At 40.1% G+C, this 15,147-nt stretch overlaps 2 protein-coding genes across 2 annotated transcripts; one reads left to right on the plus strand and one right to left on the minus strand.

The window, feature by feature from the left end:
• Positions 1 to 815: 815 nt before the first annotated feature.
• naa10 (N-alpha-acetyltransferase 10, NatA catalytic subuni) lies at positions 816 to 3,689 on the minus strand. Its single transcript, XM_014982200.2, has 8 exons — positions 3,509 to 3,689; positions 3,268 to 3,366; positions 3,118 to 3,176; positions 2,785 to 2,830; positions 2,589 to 2,704; positions 2,420 to 2,464; positions 1,579 to 1,663; positions 816 to 1,447 (listed from the first exon to the last, which is right to left on the minus strand). Exons 1-8 carry the CDS (start codon positions 3,527 to 3,529, stop codon positions 1,265 to 1,267), a joined length of 654 nt encoding a protein of 217 aa, XP_014837686.1. The 5' UTR covers positions 3,530 to 3,689; the 3' UTR covers positions 816 to 1,264.
• A 2,350-nt stretch (positions 3,690 to 6,039) lies between these two features.
• LOC106914963 (ceramide kinase) lies at positions 6,040 to 15,028 on the plus strand. The gene is made up of 13 exons (XM_014982204.2): positions 6,040 to 6,432; positions 8,307 to 8,402; positions 8,540 to 8,677; positions 8,759 to 8,887; positions 9,249 to 9,312; positions 9,394 to 9,539; positions 9,625 to 9,699; positions 9,779 to 9,931; positions 10,137 to 10,242; positions 12,159 to 12,262; positions 13,286 to 13,482; positions 13,570 to 13,880; positions 14,032 to 15,028. The coding sequence occupies exons 1-13, from the start codon at positions 6,297 to 6,299 to the stop codon at positions 14,135 to 14,137; spliced, it is 1,761 nt and encodes a 586-aa protein (XP_014837690.2). The 5' UTR covers positions 6,040 to 6,296; the 3' UTR covers positions 14,138 to 15,028.
• The last annotated feature ends 119 nt before the right edge of the window (positions 15,029 to 15,147 follow it).

The following is a 15,147-nucleotide window of genomic DNA, read 5'->3' on the forward strand; positions in this document are numbered from 1 at the left end:
ATGTCGCCTCACTCAAAGACAGTGTCCCGGTGAAATCACCGCTCTTATGAATAATTATGAATAATTTGCATGTGCTTCTTGCTCCTCTGTCAGCGTGTACTCAAGGTACTCCAGCTTCTAACGCTCCAGAAACATGCAAAATACAATGCCTTGCTAAAATATTCTTTTTGACCCGGCGTAGTCCAACAGACTTACAACAAACAGTATGAGGCTGTGGAGATGCTTTTTCTCGGCAAGGGAAAGAAAAGTTGACGAGAAGATGGAAGAGTGTCCATCGCTGGTCCTCAAGCGCCACTCTGCTGCGGGTCTTAAATGTGTCAAACCTTCAATCTGAGTCACTGCTCATGTGTCTTGTTTTTTTTTTTTTTATTTCTCCAGGACTCCAAGTTTGACCCTTTGCTCCGGCTTAGGATCAGTTTTTAATTGCGTACATCCGGCAATAAAAACATATGATATTCTAAAATCAACTTTGTATTTGAAATTTATTGCCGATGTGCTCAATCTCTTAATAAGCAAAACAAATCCACAGCATAACACAACCTCTTGAGTATCAAAATTAAATACTTTTTAAACATACTTTGATATATTGCATCTGTTTTAGTTTGTACATCTTTTCAGTAGAGGTAACTAGTTTCAGAGTGCAGTTCTCTTAACTCGTACAAAAACCACATGCAGTTGCAAAGCATGAATGGTTTACAGCATGCACAGACATTTGCAGAGAGCTCAAATTTATTCTTGATACCACAATAGGGAACTTAAAAAGGGAGTGTGAATTGGCTTGTTTTCTACGTTGAAATCACAACTGGACACCGCTCTACTTTTACACAGTCAAGTTTATTCTGATCGATGGTCTGATTAAAAAAGGAGCACTGCACCTGCTGACCATTTTTTGTTGTGTTAAATTGTGTATATGTAGAATAAAAAAAAGCTTTCTCTTTCAACAATAGGGAAAATGCCAAATATTAAAGAAAATTACTGTAAAATTTACGTAAGTTTTTTTTTCTCCTACAAATTAAGAGACCACTGGTCATTTTGAATTACAGATATTTTGGACTTTTAAGAAATCATTGATCAAGTAAAAATGCTTCGACCAATAAGTTTAGTTTAATTTGGATAACACATTGACTCAACTCTGTTCATCACAGCAGAGAGAGAAAAAAAAGAGATGCAGCTTTGATAGTCAGATGGCCAGCCTTCAAAGTCAGAAACAGCTGCAAATTGCGATAAAAATGGGTGCTTTAAAAAAATGTCAAGAACTGCGGCGTCATTGTGAGTCAGAAGAAGAATCTTTAACGTCTGTGCTTTCTGTTGCCTCGCTGACTTCACTCAACTCTTTGCTCTCTCCTCCACTGTCTCTCTCGCTTTCTCTCTCTTGGTCGCCGGAGCCTGATGGGCTCTGGCCAGATGTTGCTTCTTGACTCGACACGCGCACGCCAGGCTTCCTCAGCTGCACGAAAACGACAAAAAAAAAAAAGCAAAATTTACACACACACACAAAAAAAAAATGTATCTCAACTAAGAGCAAATAAAGGAATGTCAAAGAAGTAAAAAGGAGGACATTTACAGATTCTAATTCACCTCATCGGCCATGTGAGCCAGGTCTCTCTTCATGGCGTACGCATCTTCTCCGTCTGCGTAATATTTTGGTTCGACTTCACTGATCCTGAAGAGAGACGAGATAAAACTTTAGCTTATATAAAGTCAAATTCAATAAATTATATTCTTGAAGGACTTATTTATTGCAGTAACTTAATTCACCAAGTGAAACAAATAAGTAGTAATTATACTGTGATGTTTTAAAGCAGGGGTCCCCAAACTACGGCCCGCGGGCCGGATCCGGCCCGCCACGTCGTTTGGTCCGGCCCCCTGAACAATGCCGGATCCGGCCCGCCTCCTCATACCAGAGAACATCCAGTGTTTTTTTTTTTTTTTCATATATTGTATTTTCAGGTTTATATGTGGATTTTTCTTCAACCACCAGGGGGGTTCTTGAGCAGATGTGAAACTTACTTTCCCTCAATGGAATATATACCAGTCAGTCCCAGTCACCGTTTCACTCACGGTTTTTCCATTTGCATTCTGGGTAAAAATCTATCTAAAAGCGCGAATGTGTCGTCGCCCCCCCCTGTAGATAAGACTTTTCTAAGTTTCTTTCTCCAAAAACCTAAGACCGGCCCCCGACCAGAGAAAGGAACAGCTATGTGGCCCTCGCAGGAAAAAGTTTGGGGACCCCTGTTTTAAAGCCTTTCTTTCCGATAGTTATGATTTTTTTTGTATATATCTGATGAAAACATTTAAGGTTATAGTATTGTTTCAGCCCAATAAAAAAAATTGGAAAAGAAAAATGTGTGCTTAGTAATTATCACTTAAAAATTTATTTTCTAAAGCTTAATGTTTGACATGGCATAAGCAAACTTACTGAAACTTGAGGGTGTTGGAATACAGGTGTAGAGCTGCTCGGTTGCTGCAGTGGGGAAAAAATAAAACAAAACAACAAAAACATCAGTAATGTTAACAATGTGAAAGAACAAAAATAACCTTATCTTCATCTGAGCATAAGAAAACCAGTTTCGCTGCCACCCAGTCACCTTTTGCGAACGTGAAGTGAGACATATTTAGCGTTGAAGTTTTCTATCATGGCCCGGCTCGCCTGGTCCATCAACTTCTGGGCCAGACCGAGACGTCTGTGGGATCGCTTCACTGCCTGCAGGACGTAAACCAGGTCAGACACAGATTTATCAGTGAGGTCCGAAATAGAACGAGGTGTCTTTACTGAAGACTCACCAATGAAGTAATATGTCCATGAGGTACATCATCAGGGTCCTCTTCCCTAATAAAAAGAAAAGTCAGTTTGATGAATGAATTTTACAGCCAAATTCAGTTTGATTCAGGATCTGCACACCACCAATATTTAGCATTTGCATCATTTTTTTATCATACCAGATGAGGTATGTGCAACTTTGCCACTGTAATTTTAGCATTCAAGTTATAATCATCACAAATATCAAAAATAAATCCTTAAAATCAGTGTTTCATTTTATGAGCGGATTTTCTGGAATTTACATTTTCATATTCTAATTTACTGAGATGCATCCATAATTGTGGTCAGATACTCACATTTTTGCCAGCACATATCCAACAATTTTACCATTTTCGTCCTCAGCTATATAGGAAAGCTGAATGAAAGGAAGACAGAGAGTGAAACAATTAAACTCTGTCAGGCTTTTAGGACAAAGTAGCAGAGGCGAAATGAGACAGAAGCAGCACCTGAGGCCAGGATAATCCGTGATAGAAGTAGTATTTCATCTGGTAGTTTTCTGGGAGACACAACAGGTTACAGTGCTGCATGTTCATAAGGTCCTCCGGCTGAAACAGATAAAACAACCACCGCAAAAGTTCATCACAAAGGGGGGAAGAAGACACGGCCGATATTTGCAAGAGCAGCAGTTAGCTTAGCTTTAACAGGTAGCAAAACAGCGTGGCTGACATGGGATTTCTGTGTGCTTACCCTTGCGTTTCGTATATTCATTTTGTTTGAATTTTAATAAAACTTCCGAACAAAAGTTTTTAATTTATACGGTTTCCAATAACCGTTTAATAACAAACTACACGAGAGAATTTAAAAGACCCGGCGCACTTGCTAACTGAATCAAACAGCTAGCATGAAATGAAGGAGGAAAGACGTAAACACTTCCGGTGAAAATGTGTCACGACTTCACAATAAAAGCCTTTGAAGGACATTTGTTTTATTGTGGCAAATACCAACAATTTATAATGAGGTAACTTTGTAGATTTCCATAATTCATTCTCTATATATTACAAACGACAAATATTTAAAACGAGAGTCTATAAGAGAATATACAACATTATTTAACTTTACAGAATTGGTATTCTTTTCCATTATATATTTTTGTTTTAACTGAACGCAGATAACATAATAAGAATAAATAAAATGGAATGAGATGCAGCATCATAGTTTTCCCCTAATCGGCAGTTTGAAATATCAGATCTTAAAACTTTTACCATCTTTTCACCTTCTGACCCTAAAAATAACAGTGGAAGAGACTTGTGAGCCAGACTGTCTGTAATAAGTCAACACAAAAGGTTGGCAACATTTTCAACATATATCAATTCTCAATAATTGTTTCAATCATTTGTAGGATCTTTGGTATGAATGCTATTGTTCTAATCATTTTTGTTATTTCTTTAAACTGAACACAAGGAGCACAAGAGAACAACCTGTCAATTTGTGATCCTATCAACTTTGGGAGCTCCTGCTCAATAGCTAAAAGCAGACACAGCCCACTCCAGGGATTTCAAATGAGAAAAATCTAACTAATACGTTGTGAACAACCCTAAATATGTATTTGCAAAACATATTAAAAATAAATTTGAACATAACTGAAACATTCAAGTAACATAACAATAAAGTTAAAGAAGATATTTTAAAACTTATGGTATAAACTTATGGTATATATATATATATATATATATATATATATATATATATATATATATATATATATATATATATATATATAAATAAATAAAAATTCTCCTCTCACCCTCCGCGGGTGGTCTCTCTTTCATCCTCTGAGCTCGGGTCCTCTACCAGAGGCCTGGGAGCTTGAGGGTTCTGCGCAGTATCTTGGCTGTGCCTAGAACTGCACATTTCTGGACTGAGATGTCTGATGTTGTTCCTGGGATCTGTTTGAGCCACTGCTCCAGTTTGGGGGTGACTGCCCCGAGGGCCCCGATGACCACAGGCACCACTGTGGTCTTCACCTTCCAGGCCTTCTCCAGTTCCTCTCTGAGGCCCTGGTATTTCTCCAGTTTCTCCTGCTCCTTTTTCCTGATGTTGTAATCACTTGGTATTGCTACATCCACCACAACGGCTTTCCTCTGTTGTTTATCCACCACCACAATGTCCGGTTGGTTCGCCATTACCATCTTGTCTGTCTGGATCTGGAAGTCCCACAGGATCTTAGCTCGGTCATTCTCCACCACCTTTGGGGGTGTTCCCCACTTTGACCTCAGGGCTTCCAGTCCATATTCGGCACAGATGTTCCTGTACACTATGCCCGCCACTTGGTTATGTCGTTCCATGTACGCTTTCCCTGCCAGCATCTTGCACCCTGTTGTTATGTGCTGGACTGTCTCAGGGGCCTCCTTGCACAACCTACACCTTGGGTCTTGTCTGGTGTGGTAGATCTGAGCCTCTATTGCTCTGGTGTTTAGGGCCTGGTCCTGGGCGGCCAGGATGAGGGCCTCTGTGCTGTCCTTGAGTTCAGCTTTTTCCAGCCATTGGTAGGATTTTCTGATATCAGCCACTTCAGTTATTTGTCAGTGGTACATCCATCCCATGTAGGGGCTTGTCCTCCCATGATGGTTCCTCCAGCACCTTGTCCTTTGTTCCCCATTGTCTGAGACATTCGCTGAGCACGTTGTCTGTTGAGGCTTTGTCCTTGATGTATTTATGGATCTTGGATGTTTCGTCCAGGACAGTGGCTCTCACACTCACTAGTCCTCTGCCTCCTTCCTTACGGCTTGTGTACAGTCTCAGGGTGCTGGATTTGGGGTGGAACCCTCCATGCATGGTTAGTAGCTTCCGAGTCTTAACATCCGTGGCCTTCATCTCTTCCACTGGCCAGCTAATTATTCTGGCAGGGTATTACAATTACAATTTTGCCACTTATGATAAGGAATAAATTAGGACACCCACATATTTATGTCATCCTTAAAAGGGTAAAATTACACACTAGTGTGTGACATCAGATGCGCATCATGAGAACATTTTTACTCAGCACTTTGACGAAGGTTTGCTGACTGTCGAAATGAGATGTGAGATCATATAGGCTCAAATGACTTCGTATTTACAACATACTTACAGTCATGTAGTTAGTAATTACACTTTCCTTAGCATGCTTAGGCCTGATAAACAAGTAAATAACATTTTCCAAACGCTCAACCAGCAGGGACACGGTCCCTCAGGTAAACTTCCGTCCAATCAGCAGCTTTATGCAAATGCAGCTGCAGGTGCCATGAGGGAAGGGAGCGGTGAGGCGATGTTCGGGCGGCAGCGACAACATTTCAGCGTGAATTTTATCCAGATGAAGATGACAGCCTTTCTGACTCTGTGACATCCGTGACACCAGACAAACGAAGTCGGGCTATTTTTCTGATTGTCGACCGAATTCGGATTGTTGGCACCGACCTGTTGTTGTTTTCTCAAAGGGGGGAAAGTTATGGATGCAAACGGCGGTCGGGAAAGAGTTGCTTGCGGACATTTCGGGTGAATGAAAACCCAGATGGAGACCGACCTGAGACTGGAGTCAAGTTTGTGGGTCGGGAATAAGAGATACCTGGCTGTCCTGACAGGCTGGCATCTCAAATGGACCGAGGCGGACAAGAAGAACCGCGATAAGAAAACAGGTGAGTGATCCTGTTGCTCTGAACGTGGTGACACAGACCGTCTCCTTAACAACCTATATACATGCGTACAAATCAAAGAATAAACAGTTATCTCCTATTTAAAATTGTTCTTACTTATAATACTTCACTATTAGTCTTGCAAACACTTAAAGGTTTTACACTGACAACAGTTTTTAAGGTGCAGGCAGGGAGTGCTTTAATTAAGTCCTTTTCAAAAACGTGAAGAACAAGTTGAGCAGCACCAACATGTCATAAAACAAGTTTACTGAAAACAGACTGGAAAACACACACGCACACACACGCACATGACCTGACACATGACCTTGGGTTGATATAGGCTGTATATACAACAAGATATCCAGCAGTTATTGAATATCATACATTATTATTATTATAATAAAAAGAACTAATTCCAGAGAAGGGGGGGGGGAGAGAGAAATGTAAGGTGGTTTCTCCCTGAACACATCCCAATCCAGGTCAAAAGCAAGAGACAAAAATTTTTTAGAAATCTATACACAATAATGCTGCACATACTTGTGCATCCGCCCATCCACACACATTCCAAAACAGAAAGAGAATGACAATAATAATATAAGAGAAATATATAATTAAAGAAGTAATAAAAAAATGAAAAAAAGATAAAAATAAAAGGGCCTACAAATAATTTAATTTGTGTCTGTATCAGGGAGCAAAAACAATGGTACCAACTGAAAATAGGACAGTTTCACCAAGTTTCCATAAATTTCCCTTACGTGAGAATCTGAGTTTTTCCATTTTCAGGTTTCAGAGAGCTTCCCTCACCCAGTATTCATGAGATGGAGAGACGCTCAGTTTCCACTTTAGTAAAATAAGCCTTGGTGATTTAATTTATATTAGGAAGAACTATCCACCTGTCCAAATGTGAAAAAACCCTTAATTAAAACACAAATTAAACGTGATTGATCTAATTTTTTGGTTCAGTTTCACTAGTCTCAACATTACCCTCTTACTGTCTGGTCTATAAACTTATTTACTTGAACAGAACCTATATAACAACATCAGGGGTCATAAACAGCAACACATTATGCCCCCCATCTAAAAATCATCTATTAGTCTGGAAGGGACTACAAAGCCCTGTAATGTGGCTGAATAACAGCAGAGTGGGGTAAAATACCTCCACAGCAATTTAAGTGCTAGTTTAAACAACGAGTGTCAATAGAAGGTGTTAGACTGAGGGGCTTTCCCCCCCCTAATTAAAATAAAATAAACATCTGGAAAACAGTTTTTTGTACTTTCTCTAGTCATGTTTGTGTGATTTTGTGATTTGCTTGATGACCTGAAACAACTGAAAGGGACAAAAAGGCAAAAGCAGAAGAAATCTGTAAGGGAGAAATTATTTCTTCCATAAGCTTTTACGGAAAAAATGAAAAGATAAACTTCTGTCTGCAGAACATTTAACCTAGAAAAATCAACATTATTTAACACAATACACAGTTGTTATAATTCATACAAGTCAAAAATCAGTTGGCTTCTTGACTTATTATTATTAACAAGTAGAGTGAACAACACTGACCTAATCTGTTGTGTTTATGCTGGTCAGGCAACATGCACTGCATGCCGTTTAAACAAACAAAGGCTCAATTCTAATCATGTTTATCTAGCATACACCAGGAAGGCACTCAGACCAGCACAACTCCTATGAAAATGTAGTGGCTCGACAGAATCGGCTTTCATTACAATCACACTGTGGTTTTTCCAGTATCCATTTTGGTACAACGTAGTAAAATCCAGGACGTAAATACCTAAATGGAAAACATCCGTACTTAATGCCCTCTCATTACAATGAGTTTGAGATCCGTTTGGGATTTTCCTCACACCCGTTCTGTCACACACAGTTTCAGTTCCTGTGGCCGAGGTGGTTGGAGTGGAGGAGGGCCGGGTGGAGGTCCTGCCTCACAAGTCTGTGGAGGACACAGACCGAGACTTCACAGGTATTAACACTTGTTACACAGCCACAGTTTAACTATAGTAACATATACTGTAATCAGATCTGTTGTTTTAGCCTGTTATCATAGTAGCGGTTACATAATCCTGCGGATAAAACATTTATTTACTGATCTGTCTGCAGTTTTCTATGTGAAGCGTAGCAACAGCAGGACTTCCTCTGGGCTGCTGTGGAGACTGGGCCGGACCCAGTTCACCTGTCCCAGCCGGGTCCTCCGAGACCAGTGGACGAAACACCTACGGACAGCCCTAAAAACACACAGTGAGGGGAGATTTTCCATTTAAATTGTTGCTGAATCCCCAAGGCTGCAGCTACTTGTAACACCCTAAACGCGTTTTTCAGGTCCCCTCCGTCCACACAGGCTGCTGGTGTTCATCAACCCGTTTGGAGGAAAGAAAAAAGGAAGGCAGATCTACCACTCACTGGTTGCCCCTGTGTTTGAGCTGGCTGGCATCAGCTCCCATGTAATAGGTAAACACTGTTGTTGATAAAGTTCATACCCCTTCAACTGTTTCTCCATTTTGTCACTTTACAATCACAAGCTTTATATGTATGATAAAATCGAGTGGTTATCAGCTCAAATCTGTTGACATGAGAAGTAGATTTATTTGAACTACATAAATCTATGAACCTTTGACCCTGCCACTCTTTAAATTTTTTTTATTTAAATAGTTTTTCTATGCCTTGTAACAGACTGGATGGATGGATGGATAGTTTGTCTATCAGATAACTTCTTCCAGGAGTACACTGTATCTTTTAATCTGTCCTCTGTCTCACCCGCTTAACTCCTAAACCAGTTTTTAACTGCATTTTTTTTTTTTTTTCATTTTAGTGACTGAACGAGCCAACCAGGCCAGAGATCACCTCCTTAAGAAAGACCTGACGGGCTTTGACGGGTGAGTGCCGTCAGTATTTTTATGTGTGGTGGGAAGTCGTTTCAAAGACTTCACAGAAACTCTTGTGTTTGCTTTTGACAGTGTGGTGTGTGTGGGCGGCGACGGCACGTTCAGTGAAGTACTTCAGGGTGTGATTGGGAGGACGCAGCAAGAGGCAGGCCTTTGCGAGAACGATCCTGCGGTCGCTCTGCAGCCCTGTCCGCTCCACATTGGGATCATCCCTGCAGGTAATTGCGGGATTGTGCTCCTAAAGTCCGTGTGTGTTACAGATGTGAATCCAAACAGCTCATTCCTGGTTGCCTTACTGTATAGGCTCCACGGACTGCGTGTGCTACGCCACAGTGGGGGTGATCGACCCCGTTACCTCCGCTCTGCACGTTGTCATTGGTGAGGAAAGGTTTGCGTTAAAAGAAACCCGCGTCCTGTCAAATTTTAGCCCAGCTTAAATAATTCTGCCATCTTTCAGGAGATTCTCAGCCCCTGGATGTGTGTTCAGTTCACCACGGTCCCGGTCAGGTGCGATACTCCGTGTCTCTGGTGGGCTACGGATTTTACGGCGATGTGCTAGCCGAGAGCGAAAAACACCGCTGGATGGGGCCCTTCAGATACGACTACTCAGGTCTAACAGAGATCCTTAGTGAAGAGAACAAAAAAAAATAATATTGCATAGCCAAATTAAAAGAGCTCTGTTTTTCACCTCCTCATGGAGGCTGATTGCTGCAACCTGACCACTACTTCCCTTATAGAGCATTTTATGCAATACATCCGCTATGTTCTCTCTTTCATATTTTTCTTGCGCTATGCAATTCTTCTCGTTTATTTAGGTGCAGTGGTGTTTCTGAGCAACAGAAGCTACAGGGGGACAGTGCAGTATCTGCCAGCTGACCCACTGATGTCCAGCCCAAGGGATAAAACTCGCTGTTTGTCCGGGTAAAACACCAAGCTCTGTTGGACAATTATATGAATAATTACATGCAATGTTTTAATAAAGAAAGAAAGTTACAGTGGTTTGACACTTTAAAACATTGAAGTAATTCAGGGCAGCAGTTATGTTACTTTTTATTGTTTAAAGAAATAAGTTCTCAACTAAACACTGTTAAAACATGCAAATCATTATGTAAAAGTACATTATGATACCGTTTTTTTTTTGTTTGTTTTTTTTTATCAGACAATTATCCAAAAGGAAGCATTTGAAAGTGTAGAGATAATGATGCCTCGTTGAAATCATGATGCATTCACGAAGCTGTTCAAATTTCAGGCTGTTGGATGTGAAATGTTTGAAATCTTATTCAATCATTTCAAAACTTCTGTGACAACCATCCTCTTTAATTCAAGTGGGAAACAAATGCATTTATTAGAAGAAACAATCTAAGAGAAAGGTGCAATAAGCTGATTGCGTATTCATACACCCTGAAGCCATTTGCACCTTTTGACTCATTTCAGTAGTCAGTCCTTTTGAGGTAATGCCTCTTATAGAAAACGGGATTAACTGTAAGTAAAGTTGCAGTTATTCTAGGTTCGGCTTTCTCTTTTAAAAATGGTCATTTGCATCCTTTTGCTTAATCTACAGTTTGCAAAGAGGCTGCAAATTTGTTATTCGGGGAAAGGAAGCAAAATGCATGATGAAGGCAGGAAGCAAAGTGGTCATTTCTCTAAAACTGATGGAAAGAATAGACTGAAACTCGTTAGGATGGCCACCAAAAGAGCTAAAGGAAATATGAACAAGTTTTGGTTTTATTGTACATGTGACAACTTTCATATGTCTGGTCTGAGTAGTTTCCAAAGGAAACAGACGCGACTACATTTTTCCAGAATGTTATTGGAGAATGTGAAACCCGAGGCATCTGAGCCAGAGGATAAGCTTAGCATAAACGACGCATCACAAAACAAACATCCCACCCAAAGTGAAACATGGTGACGGCAGCATCATTGTCTATGGTTGTGCTTGTGAAGTTATGAGTGGTTATTAGTAACAGTCTGTGTTGATCCAGAGCTTTAGACTCACAATGAAGTCTGATTTTACTTATTTGTTTTGAGGCATGCATGCAAATCGACCAAATAATGATGGCATGAGAGGAAAATGTAAGTTTTGGAACCCTCCCTCCTGAACTATAGTCAACAGAACATCTGCTTTAGGCTGTGAAGATCACTTGTCGTCACAGTCATATGGTATTGGAAGCACGATGCTGAAGAAAAAAACTGAATGCGAAAAGATAAAAATCAGATTAAAGGTGAACACACCTATTTTACTAAGTTATTGCAGCTTTTTTGTAATGTGATTTATTTTTATTTTTTATTTCTAACAAATGTTTGTTTTTAAGTTAAATTGTAAAGGATTACTCTACATTCAATCTGGAAAATATGATCAATTTTTTTTATTCTACAAAACCCTGGCATTTGAACGAGGGTGTACTTACTTTTGAGCACCGCCGTGCCTTCCCTTAGGCCTTTGTGTGTGTCCTAATCTAAGTTATCTGAGAATGTGGATGGTAACACTAAACTCCTTTAATTAGAAGATTAGAAAGCATGCATGTGGTCTGTGGACGAAAAAATAAATAAATAAAAAATCGCCCAGAGTCTCAGCTTGGGACATTGTAACTGCTACCACCTGTACCTGGGACTCAGGTGTTGGGTGCATCTTAAGGAGGGTGGGAACTATGACAGTAGGAACTTGATCTAGATGAAATGCGAGACTCGGCCTCGTGTTGGGCTCGGAGTATCCACTTCAGCCTTTGTCTAAGCAAGCGGCCTCTGGCTGCCAGCAAATTTTTTAGGACGGCTTTTATGAGCAGGCATCAGACTTTAGGAGCTCTTTAAAACTCTCAGTGTGGTTCTGTGTTTTCTAGGTGTGGTGTTTGCGCCAAAAGCACCGAGCGACTTTTCACAAACTCTTCAGATTCTGGCTCCCTGTACAGCTCCAACTCTGGTCCGTTCAGTAATGGCTCAGAAGGTAAAAAAACAACAACAAACAAACAAACAAACAAAAAAACATTGTTTTACGCCATGTAGTGACAGTCAAGTTTACTGAAAACTTACTGACTCCTGTCATTATTTATATTGTATAAATACATTTACTTGTGCGGCCATATTTAACCAATTAAAATGTGTTTTAGTGAGGCTCATTTATCAAAACAACCTTTAAAGCAGCTATTTTCATCAAGCCCACATTTCTTGATTTTAATCTTAAGTGTTGTGGTTTCAATACCTGTGGACAGAAAATTATGATAATTAACAGAAATGAAGAATTAAAAACAATCTGTCTGTAATCAATCAATCAATCAATCAATCAATCAATCAATGCATTTCACATAGTGAACGGAGTTAGTAAAATAAGGGAATTTATATCTAAAAAAATATTTAAAATGCTGGAAAAATCTGACTTTATAGTGTGCACTCTCAGTGTATTATTTCATATCCTCATGTTGCAGCATGTCATGGATTTACTCCGGATCATGTTGTATTTGTCAAACTAGCACATCAGAGTCACTGTGACGAGTTAATTCTGCTTTGGACAAGGCGACTGGTCTGCAGTCCAGCTGCTGTGCAAGTTAACCGATCAGATGTTAGGATCTCTTTTACAAACTAGTGCTATTGTATAATGAAAATTATGGTAATAATGAAATACTGAATGACAATTAAAAAAAAATTTACATTTAAAACTCTTTTGACTAATGACTAATTTTACATAAATGTACTTTTTGCCTCATTATACTTTTGCTATCTTTTCAAACACATGAAATGATGACATTATCCAATAAGATTCCTCTAAATATTTTTTTCTGTTTTGTTTTTTGCTGCATATTATAATTTCTTATAAGGTCTTGAACCACCCATGATGTTTTTAATAAATACACCTACACTTTGAAACAGTCAATTGGTACTTTTAAATTGTTTTGTGTCATTTATGCTGAACAGATTAACCTTGTAAGGATGTCGCTTGAAAGTATAGAATCTTGTCTTTTTGTCTCTTTAGATGAGTGGGTCAGTGTGGACGGCAGGTTCAAGTCTGTGTCTCTCACATGCATGTCCAGCTCGTGTGCCAAAAGTCCTCTGGGTCTCTCTCCCTCTGCCCACCTGGCTGATGGAACAGGAGATCTCATCCTGGTGTGGGACACAAACCCCTTGGGATTCCTTGCTTTCCTCTACAGGCACACAACCGATCAGGACCAGGTATCACGTTTTCCTTGTGCGGAAACGAGTCTCGGCAGTCATTTAAAAAAAAGTGTGCCAACCCATTGTTTCCACTTTTCCTCCTAGTTTGACCTGCCGTTCGTGGAGGTCCATCGTGTGAAGGCGGTGCGCTTCGCTCTGGCGGAAGGAGGAGAGGAAGCCGAGGATAGTGAAGGTCTGCGTGGTGCGGTGGATGGAGGAGATGGAGCGTATGTCGAGAGTGGAAGCATAGCCGGATCCCAGCAGCACCTGGCAGCGGGAGCTAATGGACAAACGATGACGTGCGAGGACAAAACTACGAGCCCCTTCACGTGCGGCCTCTGCTGCAGGAAAGCTCCCGCTGTGTCAGTCTGGAACTGCGATGGAGAAATTCTGCCTTCCCCCGAGATCTGCTGCAGGTAAGTAAGTCATCATGGTGTGTTTTTTGTCCCGCCTGTCAGGTTTATGGTTTGCTCTCTCCAACACACGTCAGAAAGAAAAGGCCTGCGAAGCTGTTTCTTCTTATAAGTACTAACTACCTTTGGCTTTTTGTTTTGCCGCCGGTCTCAGGATTCATGGCCAGTTGGTGCGTCTGTACGCCAGGGGCATCGAGGACGGGACTTTCTTAGAAGACTGCACCGAGGAGAGGGAGGAGTGCAACAGAACATGCAGATGAAATCTGACAAGCAATTAAAAAAATATATATCAGTTTGTTCTCTAAAGGTTTTTAAAATTGATAACACTGCAGCAAGTCCTGCAGACTTACATTGCCAAAGAGTTTCTCAAGCTTCAGGCACTTTAATTCATACTTTGTCACTGTAATATTTGGAAAATAAATATTTATTCCTAAAGCTCTGTACGTTTATGTTCATTTGTCGTCTTCCCTCCATGTACAAATGGTGGAAACAGTTTTTTGCTTTGAAAATGACATTAACCTGTTACTGTACACACGATGTTTGCTGCTTTTGATCTGTTTTTGTCCGTTTCAGAGAATTAAGACGAATGTTGATGGAGGTTAAGCTACAAATATATGACATAAAAAAAGGCATTATTTTTTTTTTTTATTAGTGTCGATAAAAGCAGCAACAGTTTCCTATGATAAAGAAGAAGAATTTGCGTCTGACTTGAACTACAGCAGCTCGACTCTTCACAACATCCCAACCATCGGGTTGCAGCGTTACTCTTGCAGGAAAACAAGCACAAGAGACTCAGATATTTAAACACATGTTCATCAATACTGTTCTTCCCAGAGCTTTCTGAATCCTGGGAAAGACCACTGCACGTTCTGATCTCATACGTTGCATGGGTTAGGTCACACACCTGATAGAGAAGGGAAGAAAAACACAATACAAGATCAGATTTCTGCAGGCAGTAGATAAAAATGTCTTGTAAAGGTATTAATACGCGTTTTACTTTCCCACATTTTTCATGTTGCAAACAAGAACGTTAATGTATTTTTTTATCTTGATTTTGTGACCAATGTCTATAGCTGTAAAGTAGAGGGAAATGAGACAATTTTTTAATTGCTGTTTAAAAAGAGATCATTAAAAAAGAGAAGAGGCTCAGAGTTTGGGTGGTCAGTCACTTTTCTTAACAAATGTGTGAAAGATTTATGAAAGAATAGCTTCAAAGGAAGCAAGAAGATATTTTCTTTGCCGTTTTGCAGCAGGTCATGCCTGGGACACA

Source organism: Poecilia mexicana, unplaced genomic scaffold (assembly GCF_051168715.1).
Source record: "Poecilia mexicana isolate PSO_F unplaced genomic scaffold, ASM5116871v1 scaffold_7, whole genome shotgun sequence".
NCBI classification, from domain to species: Eukaryota; Metazoa; Chordata; class Actinopteri; order Cyprinodontiformes; family Poeciliidae; genus Poecilia; species Poecilia mexicana.